This window comes from Brachypodium distachyon, chromosome 4, assembly GCF_000005505.3.
Source record: "Brachypodium distachyon strain Bd21 chromosome 4, Brachypodium_distachyon_v3.0, whole genome shotgun sequence".
Taxonomy (NCBI): Eukaryota; Viridiplantae; Streptophyta; class Magnoliopsida; order Poales; family Poaceae; genus Brachypodium; species Brachypodium distachyon.
The window spans coordinates 11,981,342-11,997,570 of record NC_016134.3 but is presented as its reverse complement, the minus strand read 5'-3'; the positions used below and the strand labels follow the sequence as shown (position 1 = coordinate 11,997,570).

The window sequence follows — 16,229 nt, the reverse complement described above, 5'->3', positions numbered from 1 at the left end:
GCCCAGCAGATCGTGGAGCGAGCCATCATATTAAGAAAGAATTAGCTTTGACGGACCGCTCCACTCACTGCTGATTGGGAACTAAACGCCCGAAATTTTCGTTCGCCCTGTTACGCTCACCGCAGATCGGAAACCAAACAGATCCTTAATCGTCCACAACAATTTATCTATATTGTACGAAGTTAATGCCTAAAGAGAAAAAAAGTGAGATACTGTACACGCTGAGATGAGAAAACGCTTCGGAAAAATGTCTTGCAACTCGCATTGTGCTCCTAAAAACACCGCACTTCAGAATTTCTCACCTTTGTAAAATTCACTCTATTCACCCCACTTTAGAATTTTGTACCTTTATAAAGTAGAAAATAATCCGTAAACTCCATTTCTGAGAATGAAAACGCCGTTAACTCGATAATGCGAGTTTTGCAAAAAAAAAGCTTTAGCATTTTTTTCAGAGGCATTAGCAAAGGCTTCAGCCCACATCTTTGCAAAAGGCCCAAACCATACCCTAGTTATCTTGGGCTCTTAGGCCAAGTCAAGCCCTACAAAAGTACAACGAATCCATGGCGACAGGGCAGCAGACCACCCGAGCGACCACACACCCGGAACCCTAAAAACGAGAGGAGGGGACGGGAAGGCTGGTGGCGCACGAGCGCGATGGCGGCGTCGCTGGGGCGGCTCAGATCCGCCATCTACGACAAGGAGGAGAGGAAGACGTGCGTGCGCATCATCCCCTCCCACGGATCCCCAATCCCACTTTCTCTGTCTACCTCCGGTTTTAATTTCCTCTGTTGTTGTTTTGATCTCCTTTCCCTGGCACAGATCTGCTTTCGTAGATCTGAAATTTCTTCGATACAGGTGTAGATTACTGTCTTTAGATCTCTTTCCTAGTGCTTCACCATGTGCTGGGGATGGGTCGACTAGGCGAAATGATGGGTGTCCACGAACCCTTACCCGACTCTTTTGCCATCTCTGTTTATCCTTGGAGGAAGTAGTTTAGCTGTGTGATTTGATTCATCATTTCAGTAGGGGAGAGTGAGACTGAGCTGCTTTTGTTTGTCGCGCTAGCTTTTGGATCTCTATGGCTGACCGGCGTCTTATCTCATGAGTTTTTGGGGGTGGATGCAGGCAGTACCAGTCGCACATCCGGGGGCTCAATGCTTACGATCGCCATAAGAAGTTCATGAATGACTATGGTATGGTTTGTTGCCGTTGACTTTGTTGCCAGCTAAAGTTTTTGGTGCTTCTGTTCAGTTTTTGTTGATTGGTTGGGGAGGCAAGATCCTATTTTTTCTGATGTTGGGTAAAATGGTATTGGGCGGCAGATATCTCGATAAACTAACCGTGATGTTAGGCAAACCTAATTAAATTTAATCGTGTAATAGCAAATGCTCCTGAGAAAGAAAAAAAGGAAATCTGGTATAGTACACTTTAAATTGCAACGTTGACAACTTATTACATACACTGCTCAATTGAGGCCCCTCTTGGGAGCATCGTAAAATTTCCCACCAGATCTGCTTTACCCTTGTAATTTAGTGGTCACGAGAGAAACCAGGGAACCCGGGTGGATACTAGATAGGGCATCCCCTGGCCTGTACTGTAACACTAAAACAGAAACAATGATCCAAGCGGGGTTTGAGGCCCTGGTCACGAAATTTTCCATCTCCAGTTATACACTGGTAGTGGCCATAATCCAACAATCCAGGCGGGCCTTTCTGGTTTTGGGCTTACCCACCAGCAGCAGCCAAAAGAAGGCGGATATAATCTTGCTAAATGTTTCGGTATTTTTAGATATTTCAAGTTGAGTGGCTAGCCAATTTATCAACTTCAGGATTTCACTGAAGTCAAATGGCAGTATAATGCCAGGTTTAGTACCATTGACCAAATAATCCCTCAATATGTTGATCTTCTAGCATCTGTGTTAATGCTACCCATTTGTTTTCACTTAAATCTCTGAGAAGCTTGTTGGTCGCAAATCATGTGTGCATCTTTCAAACAATTGAGCATCCACCCAACTGAAATATTTAAAAATAATTGGAGCAACTAAAGCTATCAAGATTGGATCCAGTTATGATAGCTGCTATACGGAGGGGAGAGGAAAAGGGAGTCCAAAACACAAGGAAAGTGTTGTTTCAGTTATTTTTAGATATTTCAGGTTGTGTGGATAGCGAATTGGTGGAAGATGCACACATGAATTGTGATTTTCAACTTTTAAGGGATTCACAGTAGATAAATGGGTAGTATAATGCCAGGTGTAGTATCATGGACAAAAGAACCCCTTGCTATGTAGATCTTTCACGTCCTGTAGAGATATTTTTAGATATTTCAAGTTGAGTAGCTAGCCAACTGGTGGAAAATAAGCACATGATTTGCGATTTATCAACTTTAGGATTTCACTGAAAGCAAATGGTGCTCCCTACTTCCCAGTTTACATGTCGTATTAGCTCCAACTTGAATACCAAGAAAGGCTCAGGCGTGTGTAAAAATGCTGGTCAGGTATTAATTGGGGCGACCCATATCGACTTAACCTACGTGCAAAGAAAGCCGTATTTATTGTCCTGCATGCATTTACCAGGCAGCGCCGATGGCCTTCTCTGCATGCGGCCCTGCAAAGGCTTGAAAGCCGGTGCACGCAGGAGTAGTAATTATGGGGAGAGGAAACCGAGCAGGTTGTTGGCTGCATACGTTGAGTAGTACCTAATGCGACATCTAAATTGGCAAAAAATAAAAAAACTAACACACATATAAATTTGGATGGAGGGAGTAGTATAATGCCAGGTGTAGTACCATCGATCAAAGAATCCCTCAATATGTAGATCTTCTAGCATCTGTCTTAATGCTACCGATTTGTTTTTGCTGAAATCTCCGAGAGGCAGAGGCTCGTCGATTGCAAATCATGCGTGCATCTTTCTATTATTGAGCGTACCTAGCCTAAAATATTTAAAAATAATTGGAGCAACTAAAGTTGTTGTTGTTCAATTACTTTTAGGTATTTCAGGTTAGGTGGCTAACCAATGGTGGAAGTTGCACACCTGATTTGCGATTATCAACTTTAGGATTTCACTGAAGATAAATTGGTAGTATAATGCCAGGTGCAGTATCATGGACCAAAGAATCACTTCCTATGTAGATCTTCCAGGTCCTTTAGAGGGATTAGCTGCTCAAACACCTACCAGTATTGCTAAAAGCAGCATCTGTCTTGATACTACCCATTTATTTTGCTGAAATCGAGACTCAACGATTGCAAAACATGCGTGCATCTTTCAACAATTGAGCATGCACCCATGTTAAAATATTTAAAAATAATTGAAGCAATTGAAGGTACCAAGATTGGATCTGGTTTTTAGCTGGCTAGCTGCTATAGGGAAGGAGAGGAGGGATGGCTGGCATCATTGATGTAGCTAATTGGGGTATTGATCCTTTGATGATGAACATACTGTAGCTACAGCTGCAGAAGGGGGAGCTGGGGTAGCTGCTAGGTGTGGAAAAGGGCAGCCTCGTCTTCAAGATTGCAGCACCTGCCTGTTTTAAGATGTTGAAACTTGTGGGTTCCCCGGAGTGGATAGTTGTCCCTTGACAGCTTGGACATGAGGTCACCAGCATGAAATTTGAAAGTGCTCATAAGCTGCTTATAATGATGTAGAAACTCACGTTCCTCCCTGAGAAGCTTTCAAGAAAGAAATACCAAGTACCGGAAAGGGTTTGAACCTTCCTCAGGACAAGAAACTGTTGATAAAAGATTGTAGCCCAATAATTTGATACCCAGTTCCAGCGCAATACTGAAAAGGAAACTGGGGTGGTAGCTTATAATAAGCTATTTATTTGCTTAGTCTTGGTTTCCAAAAGCAACTGGATGATGAACAGTCCCCTCTAATATAGAAAAAATTGGGGGCTACTGTCATCCCTACATGGATTATGGATGTCTACATAATATGTGTAATTTGCCACCTACCATGTGGAACTGATCGTAGTACACATTCTTTTCTCTTGGGAAATGACATAATTATTGTACCTAGTCCAATGAACAGTTTTGATATGTGAATGGCAGTTTCCTTTTAATTGGATTATGACTATTCTGAAATAGTCTAACCAGTACAAACTGAAGTCAAGTGACTTGGATTTTATTGGGGTTGTTTAGCAATTGCTTTGGCTGGCATATCACTAAGTTGCTATTGGTTCAATACCAGGATACTTGATGTAGATAAGAGAAATCTACTAATAGTGTATGAATAGAAAACTAGGAAAATGGATTCCATGTTGAAAATAAACTGTTATCTGATGTATGCTGGTCCACTAAATGAGATGAAATGCAAACTCCCCCACTGTTGAAAAATATTGGGTGTCACACTTCTATAATTGCAGTTTGAGTTATTTGTTTTATTATTCTTGTTGATATAGAATTATAGATGTCATGTATGTCACGACTGAAAGAAAAACTAACGTGCTCAACAGTTCGGTTTTATGGCCATGACAAGAATTTGGATCATAGCTTGCCAATTAAAACTGATAAAGATACACTGAGAGAAGGATACAGGTAAGAACCATTACGGGGCAGTGTCCATTGTTAAGCATTCGTCATGGTATATAGTATATGTATTTTGTTGAATACTTCTCAGCCCCTTCTTTAAACCTGTAAAAGATTCATTCTTTCTGAGGAAGATGATGTGGATTCAACCTGGGAAAAGAGGCTGGTCAAGCGTTACTGTGATAAGCTTTTTAAGGAGTATCCTTTTTAGTAGATGTCCTTAAATTCTTTTATCTTAGAAACCTTAATACATGGCCTATTATTTTAGATGATTGTGTACAATAGTATCCTCGTCTTTTTGTGAAGGAGCCTCGTATTGTAGACAATTTTCTTGCATGCATGCAAGCATGTGCAGATCTTTATATAGTAAGTTAACTAGCTCAACTATGCAACCATAATAGTTGCAAGCATAAGAGTCTGGTAGTATAGAAATAAGGAATAACCGAATAAGGCATATGGATATGACCATTATCTGCTGCATCAATATATATTTCGTGAAGAGGATGTTGTAAGTTTATTCCCAACAGTACAGAATGGTCATTTGGAAGGGAAAACTATCTGTATGAATATTGCATGAAGTCCTTCATCTCCTGCACCACAGTACCATCTCTTGAAGGGCACAAACCTGAAAATAACTGTCTATGAAGTTCTGAAGTCCTATTTCTGAAAATGGGAAAATGAAGCGGTAGGGGATATCTAGATTGAGTGGTTGACTCTGTTCTGTGTTCATCACTAAAATGCTTCTCGTAGATTTATTGTCCCTGGCAACCAGGATATGCAGCTTATGCTTACATGGAGATTGCATTCCATGCATACAGTACTTAACATGATGTAGATATTGTATTGCTGACATGACCGCATATAAAAAAGGCAAGGTATGGTGCTATGATTCTGTAGTTATATGTGCTAGTTAGTCATGTATTTTTATTGGGTATATGGTGGTTGTTCTTTTCTGTAATCTGTCCTGGTTTCTTTTGAGTGCCATATACAAGAAATGCTTATCCTTGACCTTTACAAGGACCTTTATCAAAAAGAAAGAATAGCATCCAGTCAGTTATGGCGTTTATTTCATATTCATAAGCTTGACTGTGCTCAGACATCATTATTAAGATGTTATTTTTTCTTGTTTTTTGGTCATGGAACTGCATCACAGTGTAATGTGCTTCTTTGTTGCACAAAAAACCTCGCCTACCAGCTTGCCTTTGTTTACATTTTAAGGTCTGACAGGCACACTCATTCACTCGGTAGAGGTCCAAGTTACTTGTTTCGTTGATGAAATCATTTGATAATCAGCACTAGTCATTAGTGTTATTCTTGGAAATGAACTTCCAAGTTCTTAGGCCTTTTTTCCTTCCGCAGATTGGATTGAGATGGAGAACAGAAAAAGAGGTCATATCTGGAAAAGGTATTTCTCGCATTTCTCGTCTGTTGACTGAAATTTAATAAGTATAGGTTCCAGTTGTTAATAAGTTATGATAAATTGTTTTGATGGAAATCTGATACTTAAAATGAGGAATAAAAAGATTAAACTATGAGAAAATGTGCTCAAGGGTTTACCCAAAGCTAGCAGTTTCTTCTGGTTATATTATTAGATTGCTCTGTCATTTTTTAGCAGCAAGTCTCAGCCTCTGACATGCACCTCCTTGTGCTTAACTGCTAAACAATGACAGAGAGTAGTCTTAAACCGGCAATTCTTCTAAATTTGGTTTGTTAGTTATTTGTCAACATTATATATCCTTGGCTTTGACCAGCGAGTTTTTTTTTTTACTTAGGGCAGTTTGTCTGTGGCAATAAGAAATGCAACGAAAATAATGGGCTTGGTAGCTATGAGGTATGCTCAGTCTTTCTATCTTGTTGCTGGTGCAACCATACATAAAGTTCTTTTGTTCATTTCTGAATTTTTTTTATTCTCTGTATTTCTTCAATAATTTTGTTTCCAGGTGAACTTTTCTTATGTTGAAGCAGGGGAGCAGAAACAAGCTCTTGTGAAGTTGGTAGCTTGCAAGAGGTTAGCTAATCCACTAAGAATTAGGATTATGGGAAACCCAGTTTCTATCAACTATTTATGATATTTTATTTGCGTTGAGATCATGCTCTTTACGTTGTGGTACTCTCACATTATTTACTTTTGATCTCTTGCCTTCATTCTGTTCAAGAAAGCTCTCAATTGATTATTTATTTAGCTTGATTACTGTATATTATGGAAGATGTGCAGAAAAGCTTGCTTATAAGAGGGAAAAAGAGAGAGTGAAAGAAAAAGAGCTTTCTGGTGAAAAGGAAATGGACTTGAAAGAAAACAAGAGAAAAAGGTTACTCTAGTTTCCTGTTCACCCTTAGTATTTTTTTACCTGATAGTTACTCAAGGACAGAATGCTTGTATGTACTGTAGACAACATGATGAGGAAAGTGAAGATACCACAGATGATGAATCGGCTGAGAAATATAGCAGAAGAAAAAAAGGTATAGCAGATTGTATTATTTTTTTTTGGAGACAGAATGCTTGTATTTACTTCATAGGTGTTGTATTTATATACTCCCTCCGTATCATATTAAGTGATTCAAATTTGCCCAAATATGGATGTTTAAATTCAAATAGTATTAGCATGTAGTAGTTTGGTGAAATCTATTCCACTGGTGGGCTTTATTATGCGCGCATGTTATCTGGGTTTGTTTCCTGGGAGATTATTGTGCACTGTCTACTGGCCATATGGTCCCATGTTTTTGATGCAAGGGCATGAGGCCGCTGGGTAGTTTAAATTGGGCTAGTTGGTATCATATGATATCTCATGTCAGTTTGTTAGAGGATTCAGTTTCCGCTGGTTGTATGCAAGATGTTTGCATATTTCCAATATTAGCTTTATATGTGATGTATTATAATAGCCATTAGCATGTAATCTAATGCCGCAAAATTGTGTAGATCGCAAAAGAGCTTCATCAAGGAATGTGGACGACAAAGATGAAGGCTTCGATGAGTTCCTCGAAGGCATGTTCCTTTGATCTTGTAAAAGAGGCCGGGAGTTGGCACCATATGTTGTTGTCTGGAAATATTTTGTAGACCATAGGCCCTTGGGCTCTCAGATGTTTCATCCCCAGGCCTCTTCTCTGACTTGCCTTTGACAGTCTTAACCTTTTGAAACACAAGATGCGCGTTTCTGCTTGTTTTTCTTGTTATACACAAGAATGCCGCTGCCCTGCAGTCTAGACGATGCGAGCTGTTGGCTGAACGCACAAGGGCCTACGGGTTATGGTTGAAATAAGAATTAGGTTGATGAAAATAAAGAAAAACAAATTCAACCTGATGTATTTAAGGCGTTCTAACAACTCGCTGGATGATCTTCCTGTCAAAAAAAAAACTCGATGGATGATTTTGAAAGTAAAAATCTCGCTGGAAAAAATTTAGTGGAATGTATTTTGGGTCGCATTTACGGAATGCCTAGATAGGATTGAAATGCAATGGCATCTTGTAGAAAGTGCGCCTCAATGCAGAGATATCGATCGATCTCTCCGTTGCGGTGGCCAAACATAAGTGCAGGGACTCCAACAAATTCACATATTGGAGACTTTACGACTTACTTGATCTGACCATGCGTGCCGATCGCGTTGCTGATTCCCTGTGCCTGCTTCTTTCTTGCTGCAAGGTGATGGTGGATTAAGGAACCAGCTGGACGCATGTCAGGGTTAGACAATGATACAGTCCCGCGAGGTTGCGACCAGTTAGCTATGTCAGTGATCTGATCAATTATCAAACAAAGCCCGTGGGTTGCTACGGAAAATAAAAAATCTCGGCTGAAGCGATTATGTTACTACATGATTTGCAATTGGCGGCGTGTAAATAGGAAATCTGAACGTGGGCACAAAATGAGAATATTTTCAGGTAATAAAACAAAACGTTCATCGGACGGGGTATTTATTCAACAGAGGTTTGCAGAGCAGCTGGGCTGGGCTGCTTATTCAACTGATGGTTTGCAGGGCAGCTGGGCTGGGCTGTGGCCTAGGCCGTAGGTTGGAGATGGGCCGAAGGGGAGATGGGGTTGGTGGGCCTGATGGGGGATGGGGGTGCTGGGCTGAACTGCAGTGGCGACCGAGCGAGGCAGCGGCAAGTTTGACATACGGGAGAGGAGTTGATCGGGAAAGGTCAGGGAGGAGGGTGCGGGACGTACAGCGGTCATATCGTATCATCACCACCAATTTCAATTTAATAAGAGAAGGGAGCGGGACGTACTGCAACCGCTGCCGTGCCCGTGTCCGTACCATCGCCACCAATTCTGATTTAATAAATAGTAGGAGAAAAGCGCGTTTAATATATAGTAATAGATATGTTCACGGACTCCCGTGCAGTCTGCAATCAATCGACATATGTTAAACTAGCTGGCATGCACGCATATACGGATCAAATAAATAAAGTATTGCGCTTCAAATAAATCATGGGTGTAGTGGACTAAAGATACGCCACGTCGATGCAGCTGGCACTTGTATGCTACATTTCGTGCAGGACTTGGCTCCAAGAAACTTGGACTGGAATGTTATGCATGGTTTGCACGTCCATGAATGGTAAAAGTTTAGTAGTTTCGCAACCAAAAAAGAAAGGATATCCTCCCGAAGCTTGTACACCCGGCCCTTTTACGCAACAAGTTTCACGCGTAGGGTAGTCCCTCGCAAAAAAAAAAGACATGTGTTGCGTTTTGAAATAGTATGCGAGTAGTCTCCTACTTCCTTAGCTTGGGTTTATAACGTGGAATTTTATGACAAATTTTGACAAAAAATTACATTGATAATACGAGATTATTGCGGCACAGAAGATATATTGTTGGATTCGTATTGAAAAACTCTTTTTAATGGTATAGCTTTTATATACATATATTAAGTATAGTTTGAATAATTGTTGATTAAAGTGTGGCACAAATCTTCCATGACATGTCTCTTGGTGCATAGAGTTAAGCCTGGTGTGGTCCGGTTGCTTATTGCTTGGCTTGACTCCTTGTTGTACATTCATAGATAATTTGTAATTTTGTAGGTAAGCTAGGTAGGTTTTCTTGCTTTGCCTTGTACAGTTTGGTTCCTTTTTAATAAATTTGCTGGAGGGTTTCTCCCTTCCAGTTTCCAGTAAAAAAAAGTGTGGCACAAATTTCAATAAGAGCCTTATATGAGCTGTTCTACGGTACCTTGAAATTATTATGAACCGTCCATTAATTTATTCAACCTAAGGGCTTAGATAAACTGTTACTCCCTACTACTCCAACTTAGATAAGTGGAGTATCAACTCAAAATTAGTGGGACTATCATGGAGAAGGGGCACTTCCGTCATCAATCCAATAAGGAGAGAAAAAAAGATTTAGAGAGCGGCAGCCGCCGGAGGAGGGCGGCGAAGGATTATGAGGAAGGGGCCGCGATGAGGGCGGCACCAGCGGTGGAGGTGGGCGGACATGTCGAGGACGGCACCGACGCTGGAGGGGAGCGGCCGCGACGAGGGCAGTGCCGGCGCTGGAGGAGGGCGGCTGCGGTGAGGGCCGCGCCGAGCTAGAGGAGGGCTGAGGAGGAGGACGGCCACGGGGAGGGCGGTGTCGGCGTTGGAGGACGGCCGCGACGAGGGCGCCGGAGGAGGACATCCACGGCGAGGGCGACGTCAGCGCTGGAGGAGGCCGGACGACTGCAGCAAGGGTAGCCCCGGTGATGGAGGTGGCTGCCCGTGGAGACGCGAGGGGGCTCGAGCGACATTGGCGCAGCCGGAGTAAAACCTTCCAGCCCGATTTTGGCACACCCCCCACCCCCACTCTCTTGCTCGGCCACCACGCCACCACCGCCATCCTCTCTACCGTCCGGTCATCGCAGCTTGCACCTCCGGGCTCTCCGATCGTGTTCTACTGCGTCACCTCTTTTTTGGAGGGGGAAGAACACGAGTGGAGGGCACGGAGGTGATTGAAATAGCTGACGGTGATCGATCGAAAATAACCCTAAACCCTAACCCCAGGCCGCACCAGTGGGCGACGATGGGCAAGCGATCCAGGATGGAACCCAATGAATGCACCGTTTTATGGTCCCCGAAGACCAAGAAATCGAATACTCTGTCTCAATTTGATCCGTTTCCGATATGGATCCAATGTGAAACGGCCCAGTAATTTGGAATTTCTGATAATAAACATAGGGGTCTGCTGCCTCTGGATTTCTTCTGAAGATTTGGCACAGTTGGTGCACTGAATCCCCGTCCGATGGTAAAAACAGAGTAAGCGACAGCTTTCGCTATCGATTGACTGTAGACGTAGCAAAACTAACACTGAAGGACTTACTGAGGGAATTTGAAAAGTACCTTGGTAGTCAAACCAAGACTTAACTAGCCAAGGCCACTCACAATGCATCGTTTCTTAGGTGATGTCTCTTAGCCCACAATAAATGCTAAGAAACCATATCTCCAGTGTAATGTCCGTTAAGATGGTATCTAAAGTAGCAGTTATTTAATAACTTTGTGTGTGACAGAGAGTTAATAACTTTGTGTTGGTTTGCGTAAAGAGACGGTCGCTAGCATAAGAGACAATATCATCATTAAGAAGGTGCCATGTCAACAAAATGTCTAAGATACCGTACTAAGAGATTAGCATTAGGAGTGGCCTAAGTACTATGACATAATGGTGAGTCTTTGGCCATAATGTGGGTAAACATTTGGGCACGAGGACAATTTTGATGTGAGTACGTACACATTGTTAACCTAGAGATGAGAGAAGAGACCGTCGTTGGTGGGTCTAGTTCAACATCTGCGAGGGAATCTGAGAAGACGAGGACAGGCCAGCCATCAACTTCTTCGAAACCGAGGTCAAAGGAAACAATATAGCCGTAATTTAAGTAAGAGAGGGAGTATATGGTTGAAAGATCTCTCCATGTCGGTGCGCAAACTGGAGACTGCAGGTAAGAGCTAGACTATGATAGTGTTGAAATCAATTAGCATACTTACACGTTTGACCAACTTCTAATAGTAGTAGTCTTGGGATCGTATATCGCACGATCACGTACGTTAACCAACCTCTATATATACAGCTTGTTGTCAACCATCATATTTTAAACTACCTATATAGCGTGCATGGATACGCCGCATGCATGCAGCATCCGGCATCTGGATGATACATTTCGTGCAGGACTCCCTAGAATTTGCATTTTCGAGCTTACCTTTTCTGACCCCAAAAAAGAGAGTGCAACACGAATCCCTGTTCCTGCTAGTACAATTTACAAGCGTGCACGATCGACAAGTCGTTATCACAGAAGATTGTATGTACGTGGGTGCATGCGAAGCAAGTAAGTTCCAATTATTAAAAGAATGAAGTACGCAACAATATGGCGCACTCCATAATTCAGTTTGAAAAAAGGCACCCCCATTATTAAGTATGCAGCTGGTGGCTTGCGCCTAGCCAAGCTAGATAGCTTATTTCTCTCGCGTTTTGCTGCCTACAAAAGAGCATCGCCCTGCGTCTTCTTATGGGCACGCACAACGCATCTAGCTTAATCGATCTGATCTCCTATTTGCACTATCTACTTATCTTGTAGCCCCCATCTAATTAAGGTTCAATGGCTGCCGCCTTTGTTCTTAAGATGGCCGCCGCCGTGTGCGTCGCCATGCTGGTGGTGCAATCCGCCGTGGGCTACGAGCAGCTGCCTGTTGGGCCGACGAAGGAGCAGGCTGGCGGCGGCGGCCCGCTAGCCTGTCCTAGTGCCCAGAACGTGTGCCGTACGACATGCCGAAACGGCTGCGACACCCTCTCGGTGGCGATGTGCCAGATTGTCTGCCTCGTCTCGCCGCTCCCGGCTCTTGACAGTGCATGCGTCAACAATGTACTCAGCGTTTGCCAGGCGGCCTGCAAAACCACCTGCGAGACCCTTACGAGCGTCTGAGATGATGGATCTCGCCGGCCTACACACAATATAGGTCCCCATTTCGGAGTTTGTATCTTGTTTCTCTCTTTTCAATTTGCTGCTATTCGACCAATAAGAAATTTGTTCCGTGTATATGCATGTACGCTTGTCATGTGTTGTGCCTCCTACTACATACTACATATGCACTTGTAATTTGACTACTTTTCCATATTTGTAATTGTTTGGAAAGTTGTCAATGAGATTATTAATGATGTGTCGTCTGGAGTATATATATATATCATATATGTATCCATGACGCGGATTTTTGGCTCCCGGGATCCAGTGCTCCCTATAGTTAAAACTTCATGCAAATCAGCTTCTTGTAGTGTTAGTATAGATGTATACTACATATCTATACATTTTCATGTAAAGATACATTGATTTGTGGTCTGGGTAAAAATATCAAATCTGAGGATGTATAATAGCACTGTCCCACATTTGGTATTTTTGCACGGGCTTATTACACTTGCATGCTATCTGATTGCACATTTTGAAGCCAATATATACCTGCATGCAGCGAGCCTAACTAGCTTGTCTCCGACAAGGGAAAAACACACATTTTGATCTTTTCGGCAACTAGTTGCATCCACGTTCACAGAATAACCAACTTTCATGATAACTGCAATGTGCACTCATTTTGCTGCTAGCCAGGGAACTGCTGCCATTGTCATTGTGTGCCGATCTGTAGCCTGCTTACGCACTGTATTATCCTCTAATTTAGTGAAGGTTAATTTGGTGATACTGATGTATTCTAATCATAATGACTCTCACATAAATAATCTGTGTTGTGATCTTTGTTTGCCCCACTGTTGTTTTGGGTATTATATATACTCTTGTCATTCCCAATCCCCATCTCTCCATTTTGTTGAGATATTAACTGTAATCTACGTGTCCAAGTTGTGTTATTTGTCCAAGTTCATATGGATTTGATGAGTTTTTGCTAGTGTGTTATGATGCTTTTGTTGGTTTGATCTTCCGCAACTTTGGAGTGCTTCTCTGGTGTTTTGGTGAAGATCATGTGGTTCGACGCGCAACCTGCACTTTTATGGGATCATCCCCAGCCCAAGTACGTTCAACGCTCACGGCTTCTCATCTTTTTAGATGGGTGAGTTATCAAGGGACTTTCTGAAACCTTTGAAGGTACGTAGTCAAGTCCGTGCAGGGGCACGAGCGGCGACATCGTTGCTCCAGTCTAATTCGCAGTCTTTTGGCTAAGCCTGGGCAGTATTTCGTGCTGCAAAGATTGCTACCACGGAGAATATGTTTTCAAGAGATTTCATTATAATTCTTAGCAATATGGATTATTTTGTAATTTCTTGTGTCTATGATCTGAAGCACTGCACTCTTGTAATGATTTTTGAGATTGAATAAAGTTACTGTCGGGGGATGACCCCAGATAGGGTCAAGACGACATACATTAGCCGAGATGACGAAGGCAAAACCGGCACAAGCACGTGCGCCGGCATCCTTAAGGCAAACCAATACCAGGCCGGCATACCGCGTATATGCCGGCACCTCTATCTTGTCTTATGTGATTGCAGGATAAGCACAAGCACTCCGATCTCGGCCGGCGCCGAGATGTGCCAACGGTCTTATCCTTATCACATAGCGCAAGGTAAAGCGGCGTCCTTTTTATCACAGGAAAGCAGTCGTTGCTTACGTCCCGGTGTCAGGCGACTGCGCAAAGAAGCACCGAAAGAGAATCGGTGACGGAAGCCGGCGCGTCGTCTCTGTACGTGTTGTCGGGCGCTAGGAAAAGTAAAACTGCTTTGTCCCCTGCCGTGCGCTACAGAGGGAACCGAAGGACGTGTCCGGCGGGGCCCGTAGAAGATAACGTTAACCTTTGGTCCACATGTCAGTGTGACATGGGCGGTCCATAAATAGGAGCACTACCCCTCCCAGGAGAGGGGCTTCACTTAGTCATCTAGGGTTTTCCCTTTTTTTTCTTCTTCCTCAAGAAAACTGCTCAAGCAGCACCATTGTAGATTTTGGTATCTCGGCAAATACAATCAAGCAGGAGTAGGTGTTTTACCTCAACAAGAGGGCTCCAAACCTGGGTAAATCGTGTCTGTGTTCTTGTGTTCGTGCGTGGTTCTCATCACGTCCTCTCTCCTCCCGATCCTCCTTCGTCCATCGGCTCCAACATAAGCCATCATGTGGCATCTGTCGTGACACCACCACGACAGTTACGAGTGATGCTAAAAAAGAGGGTTAAACTCACGGTGTTCTCCTTTTAAAATAGTACGTGTTATGAACTTATGATGGATCCGTTCCTAGCTTTTTCATTAGAAGTACGAGCGTGTTTACTACTATGTGCAGTCTGTCTCCAATATATCAAATAGCTAGTAATATATTCACAAGCTGGCTGCAAGATCTCCTCGAATTAATATTAGTCAACACTCAACACATAACAAGGTGCCAGATTTTGCTTGTGGCTAGCCAAGCTAGAGACTCCGATGCCATATTTGAGAATTATTCCTTCGGTTTTGCTGCCTATTTGCAGAAATATTAGTCAACACCGAACACATAACATGGTGACTGGTGAGAGATGGGCACACAGCGGCAGCACGGGCTGCGTCCTTTCTCCTTTTGGAAATAATAAAACATATCTGGAGCAGGCGGGCTTCTGATTTTTGCCTTTCAAACGGCTGGATAGGAGATCTCCTTGAAAGTCAACACGTAGCATGCATGGTTACCACTTACACTTGTATACATACGCTCTATATATCTCCATAAGAATTAAGACAGAGTATTTTTTTGACAGAAGAATTAAGGTAGTATTCGTGAAGTGACAGCCAGTAGTACTAACTAATTCCTATGCTGTCGTCATTCCATGCGTAAGTTTTTGTTTTGCTGCTGGTCCAGTCCTCCGTGGCCGCCGTGTACGAGCCGGGATTGACAAGCGCCAATGGAGGGCTGGCCTGCCCTAGTGCCGAGACGCCCTGCCGTGCAAGATGCCGAATCGGGTGCGACGAGCTCTCGCGTGCCATGTGCCAGATCGTATGCATCCTCTCCCCATCACCGACAGTCAGCGGCGCCTGCGTCAACAACTTCCTCATTGCCTGCACCACCGGCTGCAAAACCGCCTGCCAAACCCTTACGGGCTCCTGATCGATATATCATCGATCATGGCTGCTACCTGTTCCCAATAAAATTTTAATTTGCTTCCTACCGTTCCATTTTCGAAAGTAATGTGCGTGTGGTGGTGTGTGTTTGAGTGTTTCCTGCTCCAATATGTAAAACTCTAATCTGAACTTTTACTTTTCATGCTTGTATTTCTTTGGGAACTATTAGGAACATTGTTCCTCTCTCTCTCTCTCGACGAAAAGAAGAACATTGTTTTTTTTTATATTGGTTTGGAACTAATTCATGTGTAAACTTTTCCAGTACTGTGTTGTCCCTTAAACATAATTAATTCATAAAATTAGCATCATTACATTTCTGGGAATAGTTGTATTACAATATAAATATAATACTGCAATTTAGTTAATTTATCAAAGGTGTGATCAAATATGAGTGTCTTTTTGTCGATGAGTTGTCATTGCACTAGAAACATGAGATAAAAAAAGGTCCTTTATTTAGTTTAAGCTTAAGGTGAATGGATGAATGATGGCTAATGATGAAACAAAAATTCCTAATGGCAACTAATGGAGTAATGGAACGAAAAATTCGCATTAAGTGGAACATCTTTAAATTTTGTGCCCCAGAAAAAAAATTAGACTACTGGTGTAACACAAATTTAGGGAACGGGATCCTCTGATGTGTCCACCTATCAGTGAAGTTACGTCAGGGGATCCATCTCCCAAATTTG

At 42.7% G+C, this 16,229-nt stretch overlaps 1 protein-coding gene and 2 non-coding genes across 5 annotated transcripts; all 3 read left to right on the top strand.

The window, feature by feature from the left end:
• The first annotated feature begins 491 nt into the window (after nt 1–491).
• LOC100844816 (protein FRA10AC1) lies at nt 492–7,693 on the top strand. Of its 3 annotated transcripts, none has more exons than XM_003577255.3 (11): nt 503–713; nt 1,126–1,193; nt 4,450–4,531; nt 4,637–4,720; nt 5,358–5,397; nt 5,882–5,927; nt 6,295–6,353; nt 6,463–6,530; nt 6,730–6,831; nt 6,912–6,982; nt 7,440–7,693. In XM_003577255.3, exons 1-11 carry the CDS (start codon nt 655–657, stop codon nt 7,517–7,519), a joined length of 759 nt encoding a protein of 252 aa, XP_003577303.1. In that variant the 5' UTR covers nt 503–654; the 3' UTR covers nt 7,520–7,693. The 3 variants fall into 3 exon arrangements, 2 of the variants coding, with proteins under 2 accessions (XP_003577303.1, XP_024319024.1); XM_024463256.1 differs by having other exon boundaries at nt 505–713; nt 1,130–1,193; XR_001407911.2 differs by lacking the exon at nt 7,440–7,693 and having other exon boundaries at nt 492–713; nt 6,738–6,831; nt 6,912–6,959.
• On the top strand, nt 1,990–2,178 carry MIR5163B (microRNA MIR5163b). The gene has a single exon (NR_126970.1). It is a non-coding gene; the product is annotated as a microRNA MIR5163b (primary transcript).
• On the top strand, nt 2,871–3,056 carry MIR5163A (microRNA MIR5163a). The gene has a single exon (NR_126904.1). It is a non-coding gene; the product is annotated as a microRNA MIR5163a (primary transcript).
• Nucleotides 7,694–16,229: the final 8,536 nt, after the last annotated feature.